The following is a 27861-nucleotide window of genomic DNA, read 5'->3' as shown; positions in this document are numbered from 1 at the left end:
GGAGGAGGAGGAGGGCGGCGATGATGATGATCTGGATGATATAGTCGGCGATCCGAAGAAGAAGCGTAGAGGAGAAAGCATCAACATGAGGGAGGACGAGCTGCTGTGCGGCCTCGATCTTGTCCATGGCACGGAGCAAAACGGCACAACCTTTTGGAGGAACATTCACCGATGGTTCCATGAGCACAAGCATTTCGCGCCCTACTCTGATGCGTTGATATGCAACCGTTAGTGGAAGTCCATTCGCCATCAATGGTACACCATCCAAGAGTCTGTCTCCAAGTATTGCGGGTACTTGAAGCATCTCATCGCATGGTGGCCTAGTGGTGCACAAATAAGCGAGCAAGTAAGTTGATCACTAGACGGATATGCTTTAGTTTTGTTTATCCTAGACGGATATGCTCTAGTTTTGTTGATCACTAGCCAGATATGCTCTAGTCACTAGTGCAGAACCGGGATTTAGCACCGGTTCGTAAGGGACTTTAGTGCAGGTTCTGTAACCGGCACTTTCAGCACGAACCTCCACTAAAGGGCCACCACATGGCAGGAGCCAGGGCCGGGGGCGTGGAGACCTTTAGTACCCGGTACTAAAGGTTGGGGGGTTTTGGTTTTATTTTTTATTTTTTCTTTAATTTTGTGTTTTCCATTTAATTTAGAGATTGTTTTTACATTATAATGAGTTGTTAAATCACTAGGTGAAAGTACCGCGGATTAGTTTGAAGTGGATATGGATCGTTCTAAGTGATCAAGTAATATATACGGATATGGCATATTACTTGATCACTCAGAGTAATATGCCATATCCATGTATATTACTTTATCACTTAGGACGATCCATATCCACTTCAGACTAATTCACAGTTTCTTTCATAAATGATATAATAACTCATCATCATCATCATCATCATCATCATCATCATATTAATATAAAAACTCTTGCATCATATCATCACCAACAATATTAGCTAGCTAATAATCATCATAGTCATCATTACCACTATTTAATCATCATAGTCATTACCGCTATCTAATCACCACCAATACCAGCTTAAAGAAGAAACATTCACTTGTACCAGAAGCAAAGATATCATCGAGTTCAACATGGTCATGAGATTATAAGCGTTCATAAGACCGGCCACAAAAGCAAATCACTTTGAGATTAAGTTCAGGACAAAGAACACGGACATGAGAGGACAAGTACTAATAGCATGAACTAGCTAGTCACTCCTGCTGCTCTCTCTTGGGTAAAATAGCATAGAACATGTGTACAAATCCTGATTCATCATATTGGAGCATGCAGATAAACCTGTCTCCTAATCATGGGTTGCGCTTCGTCTGATTCTTGCTGCCCCCTAGTACTTCTCTATGATCCTTCACAATTTTGCTCCAGTCTTTCACTATTAAGCATTCCTCGGTTTTAGAAATCCCGAATGCACTCGTGTGCGTTGTAGGATGTCTTGGCCGTAAGCTAACCATTGACATGCGACCTTTAGTCTCGATCCACTGAGGCACAACTATCATCGAGAGTCCCTATGGAAGAACATCATATAGTAACATACTTAGCAATGAAGTTTAGCTTAAAAATAATGTATGCAAAAGATGCACTGAGGACAAATAGTAAAAATCTCACCATCTTGCTTAAATAGATGTGACCGTAGTTCAATATGAACACTATTGGTCGCATGTTTTGAGTACTAAGATTTTCAAATTGAAGAAAATAATTTCTCTTGACAGCATCAAGATCCTCAAGCCATGAAACATAATGACCTATCTCCTCGCAGTTTAGTTCAGCCCCGGGACAATGGACGGTCCTGTCTACCAAGCGTCGAACATGTTTTCTTGAATGGAAATAAGCTTTCAATAAAAATTAGTTGTCAACTATTTTTGAATAAACAATATCGAAGACATAAATATGCTTGAGAAACTCACATAATGGTAGAACTGGAGGCGTCTGCACATTGACCCAAATGTCTCTATTACCTTCAATATCATCTTTCGGACGAATATCAAAAGTGATAACCATATCAGGCTCAAATGCATAAGCCTTGCATAATGCTTGCCAAGTTTTGCATTCAAAATGGGTGTAGCTGTCTGCATTGTATAATTTGACGTCAAAGGTATAACCATGCTTGGTCCTCAAGTAAACTCTCTTTATCTCCATAGTTTTGTTAGGACTGAAACCTATCTTATCCAAGACAAAAGTTTTTGCATGGCAGGGGATACGCTAGTAGAATAGTGAAAATTTAAAATTATAAGTTGAAGCAAATGAAGCATGTCATGCTTAAGTACGAAAAAAGACTTGTCGTTTGTGACTTACTATATCCACTTCGATGGTCTCATTCAGCTTGATGTTGAAGCGCCTATCATCAACTAGGAAATTTCTGTCGCACATGCCGTGCTTGTCTTCGCAGTATTCGCACATAACGGAATCATTTTCATCGTCAGACAACATTTCCTATGTTCATAGTTGAAACATTAATTGATAAACACTTACTAGTTCTATTAATTCAACTAATTCAACAAACTAGTTCTATTAATTCAACTAGTTCATTAATTCAACTAAGCACTTACTAAAAATAAACTAGTTCTATTAATTTTCTTATTAAAAATAAAGTAGCTAGTTCTATATATAGTAAAATTTTAATTAGATGATCAAATCTCATATACCTAAATTTAATATATCTAATTCATCTAACATTTGACATTAATATATCTAATTCATGTATAACTAAAAGTATAAAAAACTAACTCATCATCTAACATTAATATCTAGATATTTCCATCTAATTCATCTGACATTTGACATTAATATCTAACATATATTTCTATCTAATTCATCTAACATTTGACATTAATCATCTACATTTGACATTAATCTAACATTTATATAAATTAAAAGTGTAAAAAATTGTCTCTGTTTGTGTGTGTGTACTGTGTGTGAGAGAGAGGGCGGCGGCGCGCGGCAGGGGGTCAGGCGGTCGATCTTACAGTGAGGCGACGATCAGCGATGCGAGGCGACGGGGACGGGCTGGGCGGCGATGGGGCACGCGCGACGGGGGCAGGCTGGGGCGGACGGGGCGGGCCGGGGCGACGACGGGGCCGGATGGGCTGGGACGGCGACGACGGGGGCGGCGACGAGGAGCGCGCGACGGGGGCGGCGGCGACGGGGATGGGCGCAACGAAGTAAATGAACAGAAACTAACTGTAATTTTCGTAAGTGCTGTATATATAGGAGGGGCCTTTAGTATCGGTTGGAGCCACCAACCGGTACTAAAGGTCAAATTTGGCCAGGCCAAGCGGCGGGAAGCGACCCCCTTTAGTACCGGGTCGTGACTGCAACTGGTACTAAAGACCCCCCTCTAGTACCGGTTGGAGCCAAGAACCGGTACTAAAGGGGGTGCACTTCCACCCGCGGTGCACAAAGTTTAGTTTCACCTCGCCGGGCGAAGGGCGGCCGCACTGGTTTATAAACCCAACCGCGGCTGCTCCTTCGAGCTCCTCTCTAAAGCATGCTTCTGGGCCTAACTTTGGCGTGCTGCCCTGTGATCCTGCTGGGCCTTATGGGCCCGCATATCCACGCCCAAGGCCGAGCAGGCCCACTGGGCAGCGTGCAAATATTTTTTATATAGTTTTTTTCTTTTCTTCTTTATTTATTTTCTTCTATTTATTTCTGAGTAGTTTTTTGTTGTATTTAGAGTTTCTTTGTGAATATTTTTGCTTTAGGTACAAAAAATTACAAACTTTCTGTTAGTGTCAGTAGTTTCCAAATTTGAATAGTTTAAATTTGAATTATTTGAAATTTGTGTGAATCACTAGTTTGTGAATAACTTAACTTTAAAAATAGATTTTTCAGTGATTCTTTTTTCTCATGTTAAATTTCCGTAACTCTCTCTACTTTTTTAACATATGAGTTTAAAAAGTCTAAAGTTGTAAGTTTGAAAAAAATAAGGTGCCTTTGTAACAAATGAGTTTTCTTCCGAAATCCTGATACTTCGAAAGAGAGTGTCCAATTTGTACACGAAGTGCACCCAGTTTTTGCCGTAACCCTCTCTACTTTTTTGCACATGCTATGTGGATGAAATGATGATACCGTCCCAAATTTCAACCTTTTCAGAGTTCATTTGTAGTGATTTTCAATTTCAGGGTCATTTAGCTCAAAACAAATCAGTAAATGCATGAAAATAGCAGATGAAGGCACAAAGGGTTGAAAGTTGACGACGTGGCTTTGAATGGTGCATAATGAATGCATAAAAAGTCTGGAGTTGTAATAAGTTTAAAAAAAATGAAGTGCCTTTGTAACAGGTGAGTTTTCGTCTGAAACCCTGATACTTTGGAAGAGAGTGTCCAGTTTATACATGAAGTGCACCCAGTTTTTGTCGTAACCCTCTCTAATTTTTTGCACATGCTATGTGGGTGAAATGATGATACCATGCGAAGTTTCAACCTTTTCAGAGTTCATTTGGAGTGTTTTTCAATTTTAGGGTCATTTAGCTCAAAATAAATCAGTAAATGCATGAAAAATAGAAAATGAAGGCAGAAAGGGTTGAAAGTTGATGACGTGGCTTTGAATGATGCATACTGAACGCAAAAAAAGTCTGGAGTTTTAAAACATGTAAAAATATACATAAAAATACATTGATCATCAATGATCTTTTGTGTATAATCTAAATTGTCAATAGGAATCTTCGCCGGTTTATTGCGGCCACAGATCCTACACATAGAGTTCAATGAAGACCAAGTGGTTGTGATAGTTTGAGCAGTAACATATTTAAGGTGGTAAAAACCCTCTTAGGGAAGTGAGGCGGGACTAAAAAACCGCTACATGGCAAAACTTTAGCACCGGTTTGTGGCATGAACCAGTACTGAAGGGGCTGGTGGGGCCACAGTATGCCACAAACTCTTTAGTACCGGTTCGTGGCACGAACCAGTACTAAAGGTTCTCCACGAACTGGTACTAATGAGTGCCGCCCGCCTAGCCGTTTGAATCGGCACTAATGATCACATTAGTGCCGGTTCAGCTACAAACCGGGACTAATGTGCTTCACATTAGGCCCTTTTCTATTAGTGAGTTTTGTTGATCACTAGCCGGATATGCTCTAATTTTGTTGATTACTAGCTGGATATGCTTTAGTTTTGTTGATCACTAGCCGGACATGTATTGTTTTATTGCTCACAAACGGATATGCATTGTTTCTCTTTTGTAACCTACTCGTGCTTCTGTGGTGTACAAGAAGTTGGAGAAGAAGTCCTTCACCGTCATGCATTATTGGTTGAAGTTGAATGCACAGCCGAAGTGGAACCTTTTCATTGCCATGACCGCCGCCCAAGCCAACGACAAATAAACCGGTGACCCTACCAACCCAGCCCAAGAACCGTCGAAAAAGGTTAGAAGAAATCTCCAGGAAAAGAAGTGAGAGGAGAGGGCGAAGCGAGAAGGTGCAATGGCCAAGCTGACGGAGAGGTTCGAGGAGATCTTGGCAAAGAAGGAAGATGCATGTGTGAGGCGCTCGAACATCAAGAACGAGCGGAAAGGCGGAGAGGTTCAATCAGTTGATGGATGCGACGGAGAAGAAGATCAAGCTCAAAGAGAGGAGGACCATGATCGAGGAGAGGAAGGCAGCGCTTGAGGAGAAGAAGGCCACGCTCAAGGAAAAGAGGGTGAAGATCGCCGCCAATGCGGAGGATGCCAAGATGTTGACCTTGAATATCGACTCTTTGGATGCCGACGCTAAAATTATCGTGCAATCCGTCCGCTATCAGATGCTGGAGCGGCAGAAAGATCAATTGGCGGCGGCGCAAGATGAAGACGTGGCGGAGGCGGAGGCGGACGCGGAGGCTGCCTACGCGGCGTCGACGGCACCTCTTGATCGGGAACCATCTTGCTGGAATGGCTGGTCCGGTGCAGCAGATATGCACGAATTGTCGGACTATTTTTTTTGTGTGGATTCAGTCATGTACAAATTAAGCATATTTGCCTCCTTTTGGTTGTGATCGGGGACGCGATCCGACGCGAGTGTGATCCGATGCGTTCAACATAGATTTGAATTTGAAGCGAATAGAATGCGGCTACAGTTGGATGGCTGCCTCCCGCATCTATGTCCGCAAACTGATCCTCCTATTCACGGACGGGTGCGGGAGGTTTTTGTGGGTTGCCATTGTAGATGCCCTTAGATTTCATTTTAATTCACGTGTAATTGCTTTATTTTGCCACTGTGTGACTGATATCTGAATCTTATGAAACCCTTCGTTCTTAATTAATGAAATGCCTTGCTCTAATTAGGGATGGGCGATGACTATGGCATGTCTTCAGCTCGCTACAATGCTTACATTTGTCGTTAGATGGTCTACGGATATAAATGTAGCTTTTACTTCTGATATTCTTTTTACTACCTTCAAAGTTGATGAATAGATAGAAAAAATATCTCAAAAAAAAAAGAAATGCCCACACAGTACTCTCTCTGAAACATAGCTATAGCTGCCGTCACGAGGCAGCGCAACAAAAATATTCTACGGCCATCAATTTCCTAGGCCATTTTCTCTTTTGATGATAACCCAAGGCCATTGTTTCACGAGCGAACAGCAGAGTAATCCATTTCTCTGCCTTTTCGAGCAGTGTATTCACTCCCGACATCCAGGCAGTAGCAAAATTTACACGTCCGAAAAGAGATTTTTTGTTGTTGTTGTTGTTTTTTCGCCATTTCATGGAGGTCTCGTCGGTCCGGGAATGAGATGACCGGCCACGGCCGTCGTCCGTCTGCGGTGGCTAAATTTCGTGTTTTGATTTTTTTCTAATATCTATTTGAAATCTGATCTAGTTTAATAAAATTTTAAAATCTGATCTTTTTGCTACCGTCAAGGTTCATGATGATAGAGTCTAACAGCCTATCGTTAAAGTCTCTTACGATAGGGTTGCATGCCCCACCGTAAAATTTTCCTAAGTGTTGAATACAATACGTGCTCGTACCTACCGCCAAGCACCTTGACGGTAGGATTGTACAGGCTACCACCAGTATGTTTGGCGGTAGGAATATCCCTACCACCATAAATCCTGACGATAGCAAAAGAGTCAGATTTCGACTTTTTTTAAATTAGGACCAAATCTCGAATAGGTTTCAGAAAAGGGTTGCCGCCCGTTGTAACCGACGCACAGACGGGCCACCGTGGTCATAAAGACTCGACCCCTCCACCTCCCGCTGCCGGCTGCCACTGTTCACCCTATAAATAAGCCCGTCCATCGCCGCCTTCCCTCAGCCCGCCTCCCGTCCAGCTCCCATCGCGCCCCACTCACCAAAGCTCGGCTTTCGAAACGTACCGAAGCTCCACCATCCTTTGCTTGCTTCCACTGGAGCGCTGCCTTGGCCCGGCGTGCTCGTGCCGCGGCGTTCGTGCGTGCGCGCGGTAGCTAGCTAGCTCGTGCGGCGCGATGGGCAGGCTGGGGTCGAAGAGGAGGGTGGGGGAGGAGACGGAGATGGAGGTGGTCGAGGAGGAGGAGAAGGAGTACGAGGTGGAGGAGGTGCGCGACCGGCTCCAGTCGTCGCGGAACAGCCGGCTGGCGCTCTTCGGCTCCGACCTCCGGCTCGGCCCGCGCCGCCGGCGCCCCCCTCGCCGCCCCGCCGTCGACGGCGAGGACGGGTTCTTCCACGACCACATCATCCTCCCCGACAACAAGTACGTAGCAGCAACAACAGCACACGCCCCACCTCCCTCCCCGGCTCTCTCCATTTTCCTTCCTGGCTTCTCGATGCTTCCGCGCGCACGCTGGCCGTCGCGCCGGCGTGTTCTGGAAGCTCGATCGGTCGTTTTGCTGTTGCTACAATTACAAACACAAGCAGTTTCTCAATAAAATAAAATAAAATAAACCCAAGCCGCAGAAGTACCAGAAATATCATATTTTTTCCCTCGTAATTTCTGGTTTTACTCTGGCCTCATCCAATCGTTCCCGTTCCGTCCAACAGTGTGTGCATTGTTCCTGACCGCGATCCGGTCGTTTGTTGATGAGCTCGCCAGCAGGGTGCGCCGTGAGCAGGCAAGCTTGCTTCGTCGGCAGGCAGGCAGCCACATGTAGCATAGCATGTAGGTGTAGGTAGCTACAGCTACGCCGGCGTTCACGGGATCGTGTCCGGGGGCCATAGAAACCGGGATAGCAGATTGCTTTTGCTTTACTAGCTTCCCTTTTCCGCGTCCCGATTCTAGTCGGGTTAATTTTTTCAGTTCTTTTGAGCTAGAAGCATGCCTGCTCGCAGAGATCGTTTGTCTAGATAAATGCGCCGGGAAATAGACAGCACAATTTAACTTCCCTTTTTTTTTCTTTTTCCACGGCTTGATAAACTATGGCCTGATAAAAAGGAGGGATGCGATCGACATGCTGTGGTCGGAGAAAATTGATTGTCTCCTTCCATGAAAATGAAAGTGAGATACAGTTTTTTGTTTGTTTGAATATATACAAGGGTGAAATGTTGTCCCGTGAATCTGAAAAGAAGGGTGGAAGCTACTGGCACCCTGATGAATTATCCCATGAAAGACCCGGGCCCTTTCATTATCCGCTTTTAGCCCCGTACGTGGATGATATGAGAGAGTACCCAAAGCACTCCCCAGAAAATCGTTTCGTGACTCTCGTCTTTCTACTACCTCTCCTTTTCTTTCCTGGTTTTTCAAAACCTTCAACTTGGGATATGTTTAGCACGGCGTGCAAGAAGAGCAGAAAAACGTACGGTATATATATGGTTTATGCATCGTCCAGATGCAGAGGCCGGGGTTACATCCTTCTTTTCAAAAAAAATATATGCAGGCATACACATCAGTAAAAATTTCCTAAAAGAAAAAGTATTCGGTAAATTAGCAGAGGATTTAAGCCGCGTCAACTACGTGCGCATATGCATATAGCTGTTATCACCAGCTATACATACCAATCCAAGTATAGCACAGAGGTCTCTGCTTACCACAACATGACAAGTAGGCTATATATATGGCTTGCACGAGCAAGCTTCCTCCTCCGCGCCAACCAGGTGTGCGGCCGCCTGGTTCTCGCCAACGTACGTCGTGCTCCCCAAATCCCACTTCGTTTCTTGGCTGACTTGGCCAGGTCCATAGTTTGAACCGCCTAAAGTATTCATCAGGATGATCGGGTTGGTTTAGCGCTGCTAATCCGGCGGTGAGGTAGCTGGAGTCGTTATCCCGGGGGAAATATTTAACTGGGTGTGCTTAGAGCAGCAATCAGTTCTGCGGCCATGTGTGGGATCTCTTGACAGCTAATCCATGGGCATGATGTGGACAGTGTTAGCATAATCAGACAGAATTGGTGACATCCAGTTCGTATATAAAACGTCTTAGTACATTTGTTTACAGAGCGAGTCGCATATACCGTAAGACATTTGCAATGTCTTCCCTCCTCGATGTCTTGACCTTTTTTTTCGAGAAAGTCTCCGACTTGTCGTAACTGTGTGCTCATGACTAAAATTTTAAGTTCAGCAGGGCTATAGATTATTACAGCTGAGCGTGTACGCTCTGTGGTTATGTAAAAGTGGCACTACGAGTACATGAAAATTGCAAAATAATAATAATCTGATGATGTACTATAAAGTAAAATGGATGTGATTGTAACAGATCTTGTTAGAGATGAGGTGGCTCCGTGACAGACGCATCGTCATTTAAATTTATTTCGCGCCAAGTGGTTCCGATCGACCCAATTAGTTTACCACTGGTATGAGTACCGTTGGAGGATCGGTGCACAGGAGGAACCCACTCATGGCCACATCACCCACCCCTGACATGCTCATGTGCATCATGGAGTATGCGTGTGATCTCACCGAAGACAACTGGTTAACACTGTGTGCACCAATCCTTAAACATCGGGCACGTTTGGCCTAATTAATGCTTTAATGCTTTTGACCTAATTTGCAAAGGCAGTGTAGTGTGTGGTTCTAGGCTTCTACAGTAGCCACTCTCCCAATCAACTTGACATTTTTCAGAGAGCAAATTGTATGATTGTCAGTCAGTAACTGTGGTAAATAAATTAAAGTCGGTTTTTATGTAATCTTTTGCTCCCTTCAACAAATCACAAATGGACATTTTACTATGGCAACAGCAGGAGGGTGTCAATTTACTGATATGTCTCCCTGCAGGTGGTATCTGCTATGGACCAAGTTCATACTGGTTTGGGCGGTGTACAGTTCCTTCTTTACGCCCTTCGAATTCGGCTTCTTCCGGGGCCTCCCCGACAAACTGTTCGTCTTGGACATAGTTGGGCAGATTGCCTTCCTCATTGATATTGTTCTCAAGTTTTTCGTGGCCTACCGCGACCCCGACACGTACCGCATCGTACGCAATCCGACCTCTATTGCCCTCCGGTAAATATTTCCTCATCTTATGCTTGAAAGTGCACTACAATAACCGGAAAATGCCCTGCATTATTATAAACCATCCGAATCATTAAAATGGTGGATCTCAAGAATGATATGCTGGACCTCTCAATTATTTTTATATTGCTGAAATGGAAGTGCTTACTGTGTTGCCTTGCTGTACTTTAACTTTTACTTCTCTCTTAATAAAGTCAGCTACGGCCTTTCGAAATGAAAATGCTTTTCCAGAAGGGCATTTGCATGTTCTACATTTAACTTTATTCTTGCAATATTATAGTAGGGCATTTGCATGTTGTACATTTAACTTTATTCTTGCAATATCATATTAAGGCTTTTGCTTTGTGTACTTTCTGGAACATGTCATGCAATAATTCAAACCTGACTTCTAACCTCTGATTTATTTGCTCACTTGATCCAGGTACTGCAAATCAAGCTTCATTTTTGATCTCCTTGGTTGCTTCCCATGGGATATTATCTACAAGGTTACCCTTTGCTAATATTTTTCATTTCTAGTTAGTTGACATGTTGAAATTTTCTGCTCACGGTTTATATCATGAACTGAAAAACAGGCTTGCGGCAGTAAAGAAGAAGTAAGATACCTATTGTGGATCCGTTTAACACGAGCTCTGAAGGTAACAGAGTTCTTCAGGGATCTGGAAAAGGATATCCGCGTGAATTATCTGTTCACAAGAATAGTGAAACTCATAGTTGTGGAGATCTACTGCACACACACAGCAGCCTGTATCTTCTATTACCTGGCCACAACGCTACCCGAGTCAATGGAAGGAAATACATGGATAGGGAGTTTGAAGTTGGGGGAGTACAGCTATGATCATTTCAGGGAGCTTGATCTTATCAAGCTTTATACCACCTCACTGTACTTTGCAATCGTCACAATGGCGACTGTTGGTAAGTTTTGGTCTCATGTTGCCTTGCCATCTCAGTTTTCTCAGAAACTTGGAATGTGTTCCGTATCCTGAAATGCTGAGACCTTTTCCCTCTGCAGGTTATGGTGACATTCATGCTGTAAATGTCAGGGAAATGATATTTGTCATGATCTATGTCTCCTTTGATATGATTCTTGGCGCTTACCTCATCGGTAACATGACTGCGCTTATCGTCAAAGGCTCGAGAACCGAGCGATTCAGGGACAAAATGAAAGAAGTCATCAGGTATATGAACAGGAATAAACTTGGGAAAGAGATAAGGGAACAGATCAAGGGGCATCTGAGGTTGCAGTATGAGAGCAGCTACACTGAAGCTTCTGTACTTCAGGATATCCCTATTTCAATTCGTGCAAAGGTAACGAGTTATATTTTGGATCTCTTCCTATCCTTCTGTGATACTGTTCTAACTTCTGAGGCTCTGATGCTAATGCTTCGCAAGTATTTATATCTTTACATGGAGTATCAACTGTGTTCTCTGTAGTGATTGATGGTAAATGTTATTGTGTCTGCAGATTTCTCAAACACTGTATAAGCCATATGTTGAAAGCACTCCACTGTTCAAAGGCTGCTCAGCAGAATTCATTCAACAGATTGTAAGTATTCCTTTCTCGGCCAAAATTATGTATGCTGATATATTGTGTAAAATAAAGTTTGAAAAATATCCCGAAGATCTCTCTAACGTGTTCTTGCTCCTGGCAGGTCATCAGACTCCAAGAAGAGTTCTTCCTACCAGGAGAGGTTATTTTGGAGCAAGGCAGTGCAGTTGATCAGATATACTTTGTCTGTCACGGTGCGCTGGTGAGTTCAGGCCTAGTGATAGTTGCCCAATTCTTTCATACATACTTTAGTAACCAGACAGGTTTGCTTATGGAGTTCCTTTTGGACCAAACTATCACTTACTGTACAATTCCTATGCTATTCAGGAAGGTGTTGGCATCGGCGAAGACGGTCAAGAGGAGACTATTTTGATGTTGGAGCCTGAGAGTTCTTTCGGAGAAATCGCTATCCTTTGCAACATCCCACAGCCATACAGTGTTCGTGTTTGCGAACTTTGCAGGCTCTTGCGGCTCGATAAGCAGTCATTCACAAACATACTGGAGATCTACTTTGTCGACGGAAGGAAAATTTTGAGCAACCTCACTGATGTACGCAACCGTAAACAATCAGCAAAACAGCCGTTACATCATAACAATCTATACTGGAGACTTTTTTTTACTGACTTGCTGCCTGCCTGTCTTTGACTGCAGAACAATGAATATGGCGGACGAGTCAAACAAATAGAATCAGATATCACATTCCACATAGGGAAGCAAGAGGCAGAGCTGACCTTGAGAGTAAACAGTGCTGCCTTTTACGGTGACCTTAATCAGCTCAAGGGTTTAATCCGGGCAGGAGCCGATCCAAAGAATACCGATTATGACGGGCGGTCTCCTTTGGTAAGGACAGCTTAGAATTTCATGTGATCAACATGAATGTTGTGTTGTACTACCTTATATTGATCATCAGTAATGTATGTCTCATGTAACCATCGTCTTCTTCACAGCATCTTGCAGCTTCCAAAGGGTACGAAGACGTTGCGCAGTTCCTCATCCACGAAGGGGCTGATATCGATCTTGCCGGTATGTCCACTCAGTTTGATGCCATCTCTGCTGCCGTTTCTCCAGGTTTCACAATGCAGTGACTGATCACACATTTTGTGCACTTGCTTTGGTTTTTGTTCGAAACCAGACAAATTTGGGAACACGCCACTGCTGGAGGCAGTGAAGCAGGGGCATGACCGGGTGGCCGCGCTGCTCTTCGGCAGAGGAGCCAAGCTGAACCTCGAGAACGCCGGCAGCCACCTCTGCATGGCGGTGTCGAAGGGGGACTCCGACTTCGTTCGGAGGGCTCTAGCCTACGGCGCTGACCCAGACTCGAAGGACTACGACCACCGCAGTCCTCTCCACATAGCCGCCGCAGATGGCCTGTACATGATGGCCAAGATGCTGGTAGACGCAGGCGCAAGCGTGTTCGCAACCGACAGGTACCAGTACCACAATCAAGCTTGAAACCACCATGTCTGCTGTCTGCAACATTGCTCATGATGGTAGAGCCTGACATTGCCATGTGTGCAGGTGGGGCACTACGCCACTGGACGAAGGGCGAAAGTCGGGTAGCAAGCCGCTGATGATGCTGCTGGAGCAGGCGAAAGCCGACGAGCTGTCCAAGTTCCCCGCCCGCGGTGAAGAAGTGAGAGGCAAGTTCAGAAGCATCACAGCCTCTGTCAGTGAAACCACCACTTGCGCAACGTTCATTTCTGACCTCTGCAAAATTTCTCCTGATCACAGATAGAATGCACCCGCGACGATGCTCCGTGTTCCCCAACCATCCGTGGGACGATGGCGCCGGGCGCAGAGAGGGGGTGACGCTGTGGATCCCACACACGATCGACGGGCTCATCAGGTCGGCGCAGGAGAAGCTGGGCTTGTCCGGCTCAGGCCTGCGCCTGCTCGGCGAGGACGGCGCGAGGGTGCAGGAGGTCGACATGGTCCATGATGGCCAGAAGCTCTATCTGGTCGGAGGCGATGACGGCACGGGGCAGAGCGAGTAGAAGGCGTGCTATGGAACGGAATAAGAAGAATAGTCATGTTCTTCCAGCAAAATTTTGCTGATCTCTTTTTCCTGCCAGGTATTTATGTAGTGTAGGATTAGCCTCCCATGATTTGCGAGCCTTTTTCGCGTGCCGATTGTTGTACCCATAGGTAGATAAGAAAGAAGGCGAGCCCTTCTCTCCACGATGTACAGATTGTGATGATGGAAATGAGATGTAAATGGAAATGAAATGTGCCAAACAAAGTCCATCCGGAAGTGTGAGAAATTCTTCTGTACTCTCAAGAGAACCCTCGTGTTAGCTAACGTTTTCGAAGAACTCTTGAGATTCTTTGGAACTGTGGGAACACATCAAAGAAATTTTCTCAACTGTGATTATGAATAGGGACAGAGATAGAATTTTCTGGACTCTAGATAAAAAGGGGATTTACACTGTTAAATCATACTACAGGTTCCTGATTGAAAATGGGGTGAAATACCCGCATAAATTCCTGTGGAAGACTAAGATGCCACCCAGGGTGAAAGTTTTTTTATGGTTGGGTTTGCGCAATAGCATTTTGACTAGGGATAATTTGCTTCGTAGAGGGTGGACAGGAGATAAGACTTGCCACTTCTGAATGCAGAATGAGAGCGTAGCTCATTTGTTTCTGAAATGTTCCATGGCGAAAATGATGTGGAATATTATCCAATGCGCTTTTGATTTGAAACAGGTACCTGGCCCTATACAAGACCTGTTTGGGGTCTGGCTGAAACAGTTTGATAAAAATGAGAAATCTCTGGTGACTGTGGGCATTGTGGCGGTTTTCTGGACCATTTGGAAAGTGAGAAATAGTGTAGTTTTTGATAGAAACAAGGTCTCTGACCCTTGTACAAACCTGATGGTTAAAATGTTGCATGACTGGCTCATTTTGCAGGTAAACCCAAGAAGACGAAGAATAATGATGGAGGGTGTAAGAAGAGTTGAGCAGATTTCAGGAGAAATTTTCGGAGCAACCTTGGGGTGGAGGGTGACGGACAGAATCACTGCCGCGTGACCTGTTTTGCTGGTCCTGCCTTGCAGCTTCATGCTCTGGAACAATTCCCTGTCTTGCTCCTGCTCGATTATCGCCTCTGTCCGTGTTTTAGTTGAACTTGTCTTTCGGATCTAGACTTATGTGTTAGATATTTTGTGATGTTTGTTCCTTTGTTCTAGAGAGCCCGGCTTGTGGGATTTCTCGGGATGGTTTGCGTCTGTGTGTGTGCTCTAGACCTAGTTCCTTTTGCGGGCTGGGAGGTTGCATCCCTGAGAAGTGGGTGGGTGGGTGGGTGCTACTCCCTCCGTTCCGAATCCCTTGCGTCGTCTTTAGGAGTGCGCATCGTGGGATATGCTGATGTGGTGTACGTTCGCAGTGTTATCTGTAATCGGTCTGGTAGTCTATAAGAGCAATTTCAATGGGTCGCCCCATTTCGTCTATCCACGTCTGTTTGGATCGGCGCGGACAAAAGTGACGGCCCAACGCGCCGACTAAAACGGATGCGCATCCATTTTTCATCCGCGGGCGACCCATTCCAGGTTCAATTTTGAGCCGGATTTGCGTCGGCGCGGACACGAGACGGACGCGCGCGCGCACCTACTCCTCTCCCCGGGCCCGCCTGTCGGTGGCAGCCACCACCATTTCCCCCAAAAACGCTCCCGCCCGCGCGCGCCCCCGTCCCCCAACCAGTCATGGAAGAAGCCATCGACCTCGACCTCGACCTCGACGCCGCCGCCGGCCTCGCCTCCCTCGCCTCGTCCGGCGCCGTCGCCCCCTCCGAGAAAGGCAAGCCTCGTGCCCCGCGCAAGACCACCACGGTGACCAAGCCGAAGAAGGCACTGACGCCCGAACAGCGGGCAAGGGAGTCGGCCAAGAGGAAGGGCCGGAGGCACGACGCAGACGCGAGGGGTGAGGCCGCTGCGCAGGCCGCCGCTGCGCAGCAGGAGTTCACCAACGCCCGCGTCGCCGCAGCAACGAGGGAGGTGCTCTACATGCTTGGGGTAAACCCTAGCCAGCACAGCCTCGTCCAAGCCGCTGTCGCCGCGCCTAGCACCGGCTCGTCGGCGTTTCCTCGAATGGTGATGCCCGACTCACCCCGCGCATCGGCTTGCAACCCGGTCCCCGGCTTCCACGTCTACCCGCAGCCTCTCCGGGGAGTGCTCACCCGACGTGAGCGTGGTCGTGCCTTCCACGCCCGCGCCCGCGCCCATCGACCTCAACGCCACCCCGGTGGTCGGTGGCTCGTCGTCCGGCGGCACAAGGAAACGCGCGTGACAGACGCCGGCCGGCGATCTCCCGAACGCCCGTAACCTGTTCGAGGAAATGCCGTCCGCCATCGACGAGGACTACATGCAACACCTCATCTTCGAGGGTGGTGCGTCGGGCTGGCTACGATCCCGAGGAGACGCAAAGCCAGGACGGCCGAAGGGCGTTCACGCCGGCCGCTGGCTATGATCCCGATCAGGCGGCCTTCATGCGTGATCAGGTCGGCATCGACCTGGACGGCTTCCCCCTCGACCACGAGTTCCCGGAGGACTATGTGCTAGAGGAAGAGGACGAGTGTGACATCGAAGTGGAGCCTTTGTTCGAGGACGAGCTCGCCAACCAAACCGCTGGTCCTAAGCCGAAGCGCAAGAGCGAGCGCACGAAGGCGTACATAGCTGCCGAGGACAAGCTTCTTTGCGAGTGTTGGCGAGACATTGGACAAGACCCAAAGACGGGCGCCAAGCAAAAGCATTCGACCTTTTGGACTCGTGTGCACCGCGAGTTTCATGAGCGCAAGAAGTTTCCACCTTACCAATTTGTGAGCACGCGCGGGTGGGTCTCCATTTCCAAGCGGTGGAGGGTGATCCAACAAGAGTGCAACAAGTTTTGCGCCACCCTTGAGAGCGTCAAGGCCCACCCCGTGAGCGGCATCGGCGTGCAAGACATGGTATGCTAGCAAGCCGCCCTCTTTTGTGCCATCAAGATCACTTGCTCATATGCTTGCATGGAAACATTTTGTAGGCATTTCAAGCTTTGGAGGCATTCAAGGTTCAACACAATGGCAAGTGCTTCAACCTCTCCCATTGCTATCGGGTCATCAAGGACGAAGAGAAGTTCAAGGCACAATATGCCGCGCTCAAGGCACGTGGGGGGAAGGGCGTCGTGGAGGATGTTGGGGAGGGCGAGCCGGCACGGCCGCGGGGGAAGACCAACTCCAAGAAGGAGGACAAGCGAGATGCGGCCACCAACGCCTTGATCGCAAGCGTGGACGGCATGATGAATAAGGACTCAAGGGAGGAGGAGCGCCAGCGTTTCAAGGCGGAGCAAATGGATGCTTTCATGGAGATCCAAAGGAGGAGGCTTGATCTTGACGCCGAGAAGCAAGCCAAGATGTTCGAGTTCGAGGCGGAGAAGCAAGCCAAGATGCTAGAGATCGAGGCCGCCAACGCCAAGACAAAGGCGAAAGAAGTGGCTCTTGCAAGCATGATGACCGGGGTGGAGATCATGAAGGTGGATCTCAACGCCTTGTCGCCAAGGAAGAGGCCGTGGTTCGAGAAGATGCGGGCCAACATGCTCAAGTTGGACGACGAGTGATCTATGGCGTCGAGGGCCCATCTTTTTTGTATGCCGGCAGGTGTGCCGGCATGACCATGGGAGCTGCGATGGCGTGGTCGAACTCAAGTCCCATCATTTTTTGTGTGCTGGCATATGTGTCGGCCGGCTGGCGAGTGCGCCAGCATGAACTGTGGTGTTTTCTGAAGCCGACATTGTATGCCGGCGCTGGCAGAGTGCCGGCATGAGACATGGCCGCTGGCATGATCGGCCGCGGGCCTTTTTTATTTAGAGGTTGAATGCGGACATGAAATGCAAAACTGGACGGGCGGCAGGTGGGTGGCCGATCTAAACGGATAAAAAGCGGACAAATACGCCGTCTGTTTGGGTCGCTCCATTGAAGACTTGTGATTTCTGGTAATGAAAATCGGAGAGGAATTTCCTTTTTCTTCTGCCTTCCTTCCCTTCCTCTCCATGTGCTTTGTGCAGCACGCGTTTGGACAATTCTCTGCATAGTGCGCGACAGCAGAGGTGATGGGCCTGAAAGATCCGGATCAAGGAAATCGGTGATAACACCAGCGATTTGGACTGGTCCATATCCAGCGTCCACAGAAACTTAGCCGGCGCTGCAGGGACTCGAGTCGAGCGAGCTCACCAGTCAGCACTACTCAATTGTCACTACTCCCTGCCCTGGTCTAGTATTCGGCGATGTGTTACCCAGCAACCGGTGCGACCGGTCGGAATGGCGACGCCTCAATCAAAAGACTAAACAGCTGCTAGCGCCGTTGCAACTGGCCGGCCGACTGACGTCAGGCGCCTCGTGCCGACCTGAGGGAGGCCGTCGTCTTCTCAGTAGCCCGCGCCACGTTTCACCATCGCCACTATAAAGCAAGTAGCCTTCTCCTCCCTCCCGCCCCCCAGCTCAACTTTTTTTTCCTTCGAGCCATCCGCACCCAGCTCCACTTCAGAATCCAAGCTCCACCGCCACCTTTCCGCTGCCACTGCCCGCCGCACTGCGCGTGGGGAGGCCGTTGCCGCCGCGGCGTGCCGATGGCGAGGTCGAGGAGGACGCCGGCGGGGGAGGAGGACGCGGAGAAGGAGTACGAGGTGGACGTGGAGCCCGACCGGTGGAAGTCGTCGTCGTCGCGGAACAGCCGGCTCGAGCTCATGGGCCGCCTCCCCCCGCTCCGCCGCCTAAGCCGCATCCCGGGAGCCGCAGACGCCGACGCCGGGGGCGGGTTCCTCCGCGGCCTCGTCATCCACCCCGACAACAAGTACGTATCGTATCGCTGCCATACGGACACGTCCACCTTCCTCTGCTGCCATACAAACTGAACATACTAGTACCGGCGTACTACACTCTGTATTCACCGTTGCCATCTCTGAAACCTGAGTTTAGTGTGGTTGATTTCGGAGTTAGAGCTGCAGTGCTTGCAAGGCTGCTGAGGTCACATGATACTTCTACTGATGGATAACTGCAAAATGAAATATAAACACCACACAAAACAAACGTAATCAGGAATTTAGATGAAAGAGATGATGATTTTTTTTAAAATAACATCCTTTACAAGAGAAAAAGATGGGGGAAAGCATGTGACATACTGACGAGGCATTGTTGATCGGAGGAAGATGAACCAGATAATGAAATCGAACAATGTCTTTAAAACAAAAGGGAGAAACAGCTTCGATCTGATTGTGCGCCCAAGCCCTATGCATATTACTGCCCTCGACCATTTCATTGTTTTTGTCTCCTAAAAAAAAACAAGAACACATGCACGCGAGCATTCACGCGGCGCCTCTCAAAATTGGAGTCCTGGACAAATCAAGATTGAACAAACCCATAGTGCCTCGCTATCGACTGGTACATTGCCTAGCACTGGAGGAATAATCCATCATACCACTGAAAGAAAATACACCTTGGTGAGACACGTCGCCACAAAACTGGGTTTGATCCGTGGTGGCCTAAGGGCACAACCGCCACCACTAACCACCCAAGCCATATGCTTGGTTCTCGACCAATTCATCGTTTGCTTCTCTCTTTCCTGCATAAAGACTCAAAACAAGCCAGAAATCGCCACGTCTATCGTCATCTCCACTTTCTTTTTCTCTTCAGCAAGCATCAACCTATTTTAATATGCCATCCAACCTGGGATACTTTTTGACATGTTACATCAACAGATGAACATGTGGTCTAACAACCTGCATGCTCATGTAGCTGTTACGCAGCAACACAATATATAATGGTAGAACCCCATCTGCTTACGACGATATGTCAACTAAACTTAAACTAATAAGCTAACACCAGTAACTTGCCTCCACAATGCCAACCAGGTGTATGGCTACTGCAGTTCAGAGTGTTTCTTTATGATGTCGCTCTGCACTCCAAATTTGATTTGGGTGCTTGACAGTTTAGATTGCTGGCTTCAAGGGCCTAAAGTACCAGGCTGGCAGCCGCTAATTTGGGTGTAGTTAAAGTAATTTTCTTGAGGAATATTTAAGCTGTTGCGTAGGCCCTGTAGAGTATATCAAAATGTAAAACATTCAGCATGACCTTGCTTCTTAGCCTTGCCCCGGGTGACTGACAGATTTTGTTGGAGATAAACTCTGCTGTGCCCAGCAATGCTTAAACAGAGGGCTCATTTGGCCTAGCAACTTCATTTTCACCTAGTTAAGAAAAGCTTTGTGTGTGTGTGTGTGTGTGTGTGTGGCTCTTGCTAATTTGACAACCAAAATCAAACTTCATAGCCAACAAATTACATGACTGTAAATTAACAAATTAAAGTTGAATGTTTTGTAAGCTTGGTGCTCAACTGCTCACCCATATTTAAATAAATGCTAGAATTACACTCTTTTGACATAAGCCATGTTAAAGGAATAACGGGTGTGCTAATTAATTGATTTGTGTCCTGCAGGTTGTACCGGTCATGGACTAGGTTCATAGTGGGTTGGGCAGTGTACAGTTCCTTCCTTACACCCTTCGAATTTGGATTCTTCAGGGGACTCCCTAAGAAATTGTTCTTCTTGGACATAGTTGGTCAGATTGCCTTCCTTGTTGATATTGTCCTGAAGTTTCTTGTGGCCTACCGTGACCCTGACACATACCGCATCGTATACAATCCAAACTCTATAGCCCTCCGGTAATATTCACTTATCCCATGCTTTACCAGTACAACTAAAATAATTAGAAGTTGCACTGCATGATTGCCTTATATTCGCATGATATCCTTTCGATTAATTCCACCAGTTTGTACTTTGTGGAATACGTTATTTGGTAACTCAAATGCGGACGAAGCATGCTTTATGTGTTCTATACACCCAGGTATTGCAAATCAAGCTTCATTTTTGATCTCCTTGGTTGCTTTCCATGGGATGCTATCTACAAGGTAACACACAATTTATGACGCGTTAATGTTTAGCCTGTCTGCTTTTGTTTTCATATGATGAACTGTATACAGGCTTCTGGCCATAAAGAAGAACTGAGATACCTACTATGGATTCGCTTAACACGAGTGCTGAAGGTCAGGGAATTCTTCACAGAATTGGAAAAGGACATCCGTGTGAATTACCTGTTCACAAGAATAGTAAAACTCATAGTTGTGGAGCTCTATTGTACACACACAGCAGCTTGTATCTTCTATTACCTGGCAACAACACTTCCTGAATCAATGGAGGGATATACATGGATCGGGAGCTTGCAGCTAGGAGACTATAGCTATTCCCATTTCAGGGAGATTGATCTTGCCACGCGTTATGTTACATCAATGTACTTTGCCATTGTCACCATGGCAACTGTTGGTAAGTTTTGTTCTCATGTTTCAACAAATAGTTTTGCTTTCCATAACTACTTATTTTAGCCTATATAGTATTTTAAGATGATGATATGGTCTTATTTTTCCTCTGCAGGCTACGGTGACATTCATGCTATAAATGTTAGGGAAATGATATTTGTCATGATTTATGTTTCCTTTGATATGGTTCTTGGTGCTTACCTTATCGGTAACATGACTGCAATGATTGTGAAAGGCTCGGCAACCGAGCGATTCAGGGATAAAATGAAAGAAGTTATCAGGTATATGAACAGAAATAGACTTGGAAAGGACATCAGAGAACAGATCAAGGGGCATTTGAGGTTGCAGTATGAGAGCAGCTGCACTGAAGCCTCTGTACTTCGGGACATTCCTGTTTCTATTCGTGCAAAGGTGATAATAGTTATAATTTGGAGATCTTGCCATTCTTCAGTGATGTAGTTTTAAGACTGTCCTCTCTACAATAGTCAGCTTGCAGTTGGAAGTCTTGTGTCTTCAACAAGGCACATCAAATATGTTCTTGTCTGTTGTGAGTCTTTGACTGATAATATATTTTGTATTTGCAGATTTCTCAAACACTGTACATGCCATACATTGAAAGGACTCCATTGTTCAAAGGATGTTCGGAAGAATTCCTTCAACAGATTGTGCGCGCTGTTTTCACTCTGACAAACTATGCATGTTGACCTGGTGTATAAAGTTGAAGAAGTTCCCAAGATTTTCTAATGTGGCTTTGCTCCTTGCAGGTGATTAGGCTGCAAGAAGAGTTCTTCTTACCAGAAGAAGTTATTTTGGAGCAAGGGAGTGCGGTTGACCAGTTATACTTTGTCTGTCAGGGTGCACTGGTTAGTTCAATCATTAAACAATAATCAAAGCCTAAACCAAATTGGTTAATTATCGAATCATTTGGTTTTCATATGTGTTTACTATTGTGTGTCTTTCCGTAATATACTGGTTATTGTTAAATTCCTTCTGGCGGTTCCACATTTTTATATCTAAGAGTGTGAGTTCCCTAAGCATGGGCGCAAATCTCAGAGCATGAATTCCGACGAATACTAATGGGGTATAGCTACAGAGTGTACACAATCCACAAATATATTACCCACAAATTTTGTGCCGTTGTATATACTCTCAATATTAACATTGTATTCACATATTTTTTGGCACCGCTTGTTTATCTTTGTATTTATAAATGTACTGTCGATTGTGAAAGAAATTCTCTACGTACAATTGTATCATAATAACGCACATGCACCACAACTAAGTTGTTCTTTTCGGGTACATTTCTAATGCCACAAATTGTGTCCCAAGCTAATGGTGCAGTCATTCCTAGCTGAAATTTGACCTTACAACTAGTTATTATCCATCTTAGACAACATATATTCTTCCGTTCAGGAAGGTGCTGCCGTTGGCGAAGATGGTCAAGAGACTATTCTTATGTTGGAGCAAGGGAATTCTTTTGGAGAAATTGCTATTCTCTGCAACATTCCACAGCCCTACACTGTTCGTGTTTGCGAACTTTGCAGGCTCTTACGGTTGGATAAAGAATCCTTCGCGCACATATTGGAGATTTATTTCACTGATGGAAGAAAACTTTTGAGCAATCTTACCGAGGTACACAGTAGAAACAACCAACATGCCATTAATTATTTCATCTAAGTCCAGTATTCATAGATGCTGCATCTTTTTTCTTGATGTGCTATCTCCGACTGCAGAGCGATGAATACGGCAAACGGGTTAAACACATAGAATCAGATATCACTTTCCATATAGGAAAGCAAGAGGAAGAGCTTACCTTAAGAGTTAATAACGCCGCTTTTTATGGCGACCTTCATCAGTTGACTGGCTTAATCCGGGCTGGAGCCAATCCAAAGAATAGTGATTATGATAGGCGGTCTCCTTTGGTACAAATTACTAAGATTTGGTTATATGGTTCTTATCTAATTCAAAACATTTGAACCCTCCATGATGAATATTCCATGCCTGATGTAACCAGCATCTTCATCGCAGCATCTTGCAGCTTCCAGAGGGTATGAAGATATTGTGCAGTTCCTTATCCATCAAGGGGCTGATATCAATCTGACTGGTATGCTCACTCGTCGAAATGCATCCTTGCAGCAATTTTCCAGCTTCTTGCATATAAACTTGTATAGTTATGTGATCACACTTTTATGCACTTAATGTTGCTCGATAGCAGATAAATTTGGGAACACGCCCTTACTAGAGGCGGTGAGGCAGGGGCATGATAGAGTGGCCACATTACTCTTCAGCAAAGGAGCCAAGCTGAACCTCGAGAATGCCGGTAGCCATCTCTGCATAGCAGTATCGAAGGGAGACTCTGATTTCATTCGGGGGGCTCTAGCTTATGGTGCTGACCCAAACTCGAAAGACTACGACCACCGCAATCCTCTCCACATAGCCGCTGCAGAGGGCTTGTATATTATGGCGAAGTTGCTGGTAGAAGCTGGCGCAAGTGTGCTTGCAACAGACAGGTACCACCAAATAATACTTCATCTTTTATCTGTGCCATCAATCTTGAAGCCACTTAGAGTGTAATACTTTTGCTAAAGAAGTACTCTGTTTGTAACTTTGAAGGCATGCTTGAGCTTGACATTGCCAATTATGCAGACGCGGTACTACTCCTCTGGATGAAGGACACAAGTCCGGGAGTAAGCCACTTATAATGCTGCTTGAACAGGCGAAAGCCGACGAGCTCTCCAAGTTCCCCACACGAGGCGAAGAAGTGAGAGGCAAGTTCAGAAGCTCGCACCTCTGCGAAAATCACGTGCACATTGTTCATTTATGACAAAAAGAACTTCTGTTGGCAGATAAGATGCATACACGACGATGCTCCGTGTTCCCTTACCATCCATGGGATACTGATGCCAAGCGAAAGGAGGGGGTGATGTTGTGGATTCCTCACACTATCAATGAACTCATCGGGTCAGCCCAGGAGAAGCTGGGTTTGTCCAGCTCATGCATGCGCTTGCTCTGTCAGGATGGCGCGACGGTCCAGGATGTGGACATGGTCAATGACGGGCAGAAGCTCTATCTGGTTGGAGACAAGGACATGGGTGACAGCGAGTAGAAGGTGCACCAATCGCTGAAATAAGAATAATCATATTGTGTTGCATCAAAATTTGTTGTTGTTTTTTGGGTCAGGTATTTCTGAAAGAGTAGCCTATTTCCCCCCTACCTTTTCTGGTATGCTGGCTGGGTGCTGTGCTGTACATAGATATATAAGCAAGGGAATGGCTGGACTGATTCTCGATGTTGTACAAATTATAGTTGAATGGAAATAAAATGTGTAGCTGAAATGAATTGCGCATCAAGATGTCCACAAATTGGTTCCACTCTAAAGTTGAGCTAGTGTTTTGTACTACAATGAGTAAGTGGAAGGACCAAAATATTTTCAGCTAAAATGTAAAATGGAAGTTGGATGTGGATGAATATCTCCACAAAAAAAGGGAAATGTTTATTGTGCACAATTAAGAGAAGAGGACCATGGAGCGTACAAGAGCAAAAATGTTGGGCATGGAACAAAGGCTGCTGCTGTAGTTACCATGTGTTTGTGCAGCGCACTTGACTGTCAGGAAATTTGAGCTGGTTCTCCATTGTTGCTGCGGAACTTCCCCTTTGCTGCTGCTCTTTGGGAACTAGAATGTCTCGCTAGATCTGCACTATCTTGTCATAGCTGCTCATTCTGGTTATCCATGTAGTTGAACCGACTCCAATTCCCTGTTCGTGGCACCATATACCTGTCATGTTCATTAAAACCCCAGTTTTTTAGCTTCGGTACAACTTAACTTGCAGTTCCATCACTGCGTTATTATTTGCATATATGAATAGTAGGCAGGCTCTCTTCTCTGTGTAAAGTCCACAATCATGAACTTGCAGATGTCTGACTTTTCCCTGAATGATGGACCATCACTGTCCAAATATGCAGTTCACAGTATATTAGCCTCTACCCGCAAAAAAAAAGGTATATTAGCCTCTTCAGCTGATCTAAATAAACCTCTGCTGCTGAGTTTGCTCTGGAAACAGAACAATACTAGTACATCGTTGCTGATAAAATTTTAGTAGGCGTATGTGTAAATATAGAGGGCTGGGAACATGTGCTGCTGAGTTTGCATGGCAGGATTATTGCAGCTTCCCTCTGCTGCTGCTGCTGCGTTGTCTCCTGATCATCCCCAGGGAGACGGCGATCTCTTCGTTATCCGCACCACCATCAAGGACACGCCGTCACCCTGTGCACAACAGTAGCCGGCTCAGCCAACGCACTTCACTTGAAACTCAAAAACTGAGCCAAAATGTGAAGCAGTATGCATATTCGCTTAACAGCCAGATCTGAAGATGGGGGTGCCATCAGTGCGGTATTGTTCATTTGCTCAACAGAAGCAATCAAACTATGGAGATCCACTTGGCTGGAAAAACAACCCATGCATGCTAGCAAGATAGAGAGAATGTTCTCTAGATACAACTTCCCTTCATTGATTAATCATGATAAGTTCATGAAATAATTTTACATAGTTACACACCATCATACTACAAGTTTTGTAGTGTGCCCCAAAAAAAGAACGATAGAAGTATTTCACTCTTCTTTGCAGATTCATAAATAAATTCACAGATGCAACAATCAAACGTGTCATACTTGCAGGATATCAAATATCTCGTAAACTTACTACATCAAGGCAAGGTACCGACAATAGATAGAAGACTACTTCTGAATTAAGCCTGACAAGGAAGGAGTATTTGTCAGTCAAAGGTAATTCGTTCCAAAAAAACTGAACACTACACAGGAGCCATTACCCCTGCCTAGATCAATCAACCATTATATAAAGTAAACGCATAAACACACCTCAAGAACAATTACTTCGAGTCTTCGACAGTCCAGCTTAGCTTATGGTAGCCACCACATGTGTTGCATGTTTCTCTTGAATCTCACACAAAGAGTGAAAATGTCACGAAATTTCATACTGGTCTTGTTCATGTAAATCTGAATCTAGCCGGCACTTCCCCTCTGCAAGCTGCTGCATAGTCTTTGGCGAGTTGCGGTGCAGCTTTCTTGTGAGGGCATATGAACTTCTCCATGAATACCTTCTCGCGCAGCACAACTGCAGCATAGTAGTCTCGTCCATGATCTAGCAATCCATTTTCCTTAAGAAACTTTACAGCATAGTACCGGGGCCTTAGCCGGCCCTCTAGGCTGTAAGTGAGCAATGTCAACCGATGAGCAATGTATGCCGGTTCCAACCCAACTTCAGAGACCAGGAACTCTGACTTCCTCTGCAGCAGGTCCTTGGACAACGTCAGCACCATTGGAGCTTTGCAAACAGCAATGCGCACCTCAGCATCCGACCACCTGAACATGTTCTTCAAGTGGTCCACTTTGGCTGTGATCTTCTCCTCGCCGTAGAATGCGACCTGCAGCGCTTGCCTGAACATCCCGGAGCCCCGAGGCACGCCTATGCCTTCGGCGCATGCGACCATTGCCTGGAGACGCTCCAGCTTGGTGCTAAGCAACCATGGCGCGTAGGTGCACAGCTTGGCAATATCGCAAGCGCCGAGCCCGCACTCCTCCAGGAACGCGACGTTGGGCTTGATCACAAGCTCAAGGTCGGACGAGAGAAGGCAGGAGCCGTACTTGAGCGCCCGGAAGAGCTTCTCGGCGGAGCCGAAGAGGTGCAGGTAGTACTGTAGGCTGGAGACGATAGATCTACAACGGAACTGGGCGCCGCCGAGCGAGACGAGGCGCGCGATCTCAGGATGCGAGAGACCGAGGCCGGTGAGCCCGAGGACGACGGGGGCCAGGGTCCTCTCCACGCCGGCGCAGAGGAACTTGGGGTCCTTGGCGACGAGGGCGGCGACGTGAGCGCTGGAGAGGCCGAGGCCGGCGAGGAAGGCGAGGACGGCGTCGGGATTAGAGGGGGACCTGAGGTGGTTGAGCTTGGCGGAGGCCTTGAGTGCCTGGGCCCCGGTGAGGCCGCAGGTGTCGACGAGGTAGTTCTCCACCGCGAAGCTAGGGTTCGGGGAGACGACGGGCGCGGCGGCAGAGATGAGGCGGCGGAGCTGGGAGACGGGAGAGGCGGGCCGAGACGAGAGGAGCTGGGTGAGGACGCAGCGCCGAAGCCGGAGCATGGCGGCGCGGCGGCGGGGGTGGGGAAACGAGCTGCTGGTTGGTGAAAGCAAACTCTTTTCTTTTTTTGTTTTTGAGGGGTTGGTGAAAGCAACTCAGGAAGGAATTCCACGGGCCTTCTCACTCCATGAGTGAAATGGGCCTTTTCACTCCATGCGCTCCAAATGAGCGCAACGTTTTTTTCTTCTGAAAGTTCAAATCAAGCCCAACGGTTATTAGGGCATGTACAATGGTTGATAAGTTAGTCTTATCTTAAATCCTGCATGTAATTTAGATATGACAAAAAATATGTCTGTAATGGGTCATCTCTTAGCCCTATCTTCAATAACTAGCTATTCCTAAAAATATGGTGAGACATATTGTGCTAAGAAATCATCTCTCGTCTTCTTTTAACTAAGAGGACAAACTTTTTCTTATGATTTCTCTTTTCTGCACCTCATCATTTCATCATTTATCCTACATGGTATTTCTAAG

General features: G+C 46.4%; 3 protein-coding genes across 6 annotated transcripts; 2 read left to right on the top strand and 1 right to left on the bottom strand.

The window, feature by feature from the left end:
• The first annotated feature begins 7225 nt into the window (after positions 1 to 7225).
• Positions 7226 to 14162, top strand: LOC125518775 (potassium channel KOR1-like). The gene is made up of 13 exons (XM_048683644.1): positions 7226 to 7668; positions 10122 to 10346; positions 10777 to 10840; positions 10928 to 11267; positions 11365 to 11660; positions 11818 to 11898; positions 12005 to 12103; positions 12229 to 12450; positions 12553 to 12741; positions 12849 to 12924; positions 13034 to 13328; positions 13420 to 13541; positions 13633 to 14162. Exons 1-13 carry the CDS (start codon positions 7424 to 7426, stop codon positions 13893 to 13895), a joined length of 2517 nt encoding a protein of 838 aa, XP_048539601.1. The 5' UTR covers positions 7226 to 7423; the 3' UTR covers positions 13896 to 14162.
• Positions 14163 to 17998: 3836 nt separating this feature from the next.
• LOC125521678 (potassium channel KOR1-like) lies at positions 17999 to 24579 on the top strand. 2 transcript variants are annotated; one of them, XM_048686729.1, is made up of 13 exons: positions 17999 to 18719; positions 20358 to 20582; positions 20765 to 20828; positions 20901 to 21240; positions 21349 to 21644; positions 21818 to 21898; positions 21998 to 22096; positions 22647 to 22865; positions 22967 to 23155; positions 23262 to 23337; positions 23446 to 23743; positions 23880 to 24001; positions 24080 to 24579. In XM_048686729.1, exons 1-13 carry the CDS (start codon positions 18496 to 18498, stop codon positions 24337 to 24339), a joined length of 2493 nt encoding a protein of 830 aa, XP_048542686.1. In that variant the 5' UTR covers positions 17999 to 18495; the 3' UTR covers positions 24340 to 24579. The 2 variants fall into 2 exon arrangements, with proteins under 2 accessions (XP_048542686.1, XP_048542687.1); XM_048686730.1 differs by having other exon boundaries at positions 18004 to 18719; positions 23449 to 23743.
• LOC125521679 lies at positions 19088 to 27481 on the bottom strand. 3 transcript variants are annotated; one of them, XM_048686732.1, is made up of 7 exons: positions 26110 to 27481; positions 25934 to 25985; positions 24814 to 25498; positions 24118 to 24354; positions 23047 to 24023; positions 22862 to 22960; positions 19088 to 19345 (listed from the first exon to the last, which is right to left on the bottom strand). In XM_048686732.1, the coding sequence occupies exon 1, from the start codon at positions 27387 to 27389 to the stop codon at positions 26238 to 26240; it is 1152 nt and encodes a 383-aa protein (XP_048542689.1). In that variant the 5' UTR covers positions 27390 to 27481; the 3' UTR covers positions 19088 to 19345; positions 22862 to 22960; positions 23047 to 24023; positions 24118 to 24354; positions 24814 to 25498; positions 25934 to 25985; positions 26110 to 26237. The 3 variants fall into 3 exon arrangements, with proteins under 3 accessions (XP_048542689.1, XP_048542688.1, XP_048542690.1); XM_048686731.1 differs by lacking the exon at positions 19088 to 19345 and having other exon boundaries at positions 22380 to 22960; XM_048686733.1 differs by lacking the exons at positions 19088 to 19345; positions 25934 to 25985 and having other exon boundaries at positions 22380 to 22960.
• Positions 27482 to 27861: the final 380 nt, after the last annotated feature.

The sequence above is a fragment of the Triticum urartu genome, chromosome 7 (assembly GCF_003073215.2).
Source record: "Triticum urartu cultivar G1812 chromosome 7, Tu2.1, whole genome shotgun sequence".
NCBI lineage: Eukaryota > Viridiplantae > Streptophyta > Magnoliopsida > Poales > Poaceae > Triticum > Triticum urartu.
The sequence above is the reverse complement of the archived record's forward strand: the minus strand, read 5'-3'. Positions and strand labels throughout refer to the sequence as shown.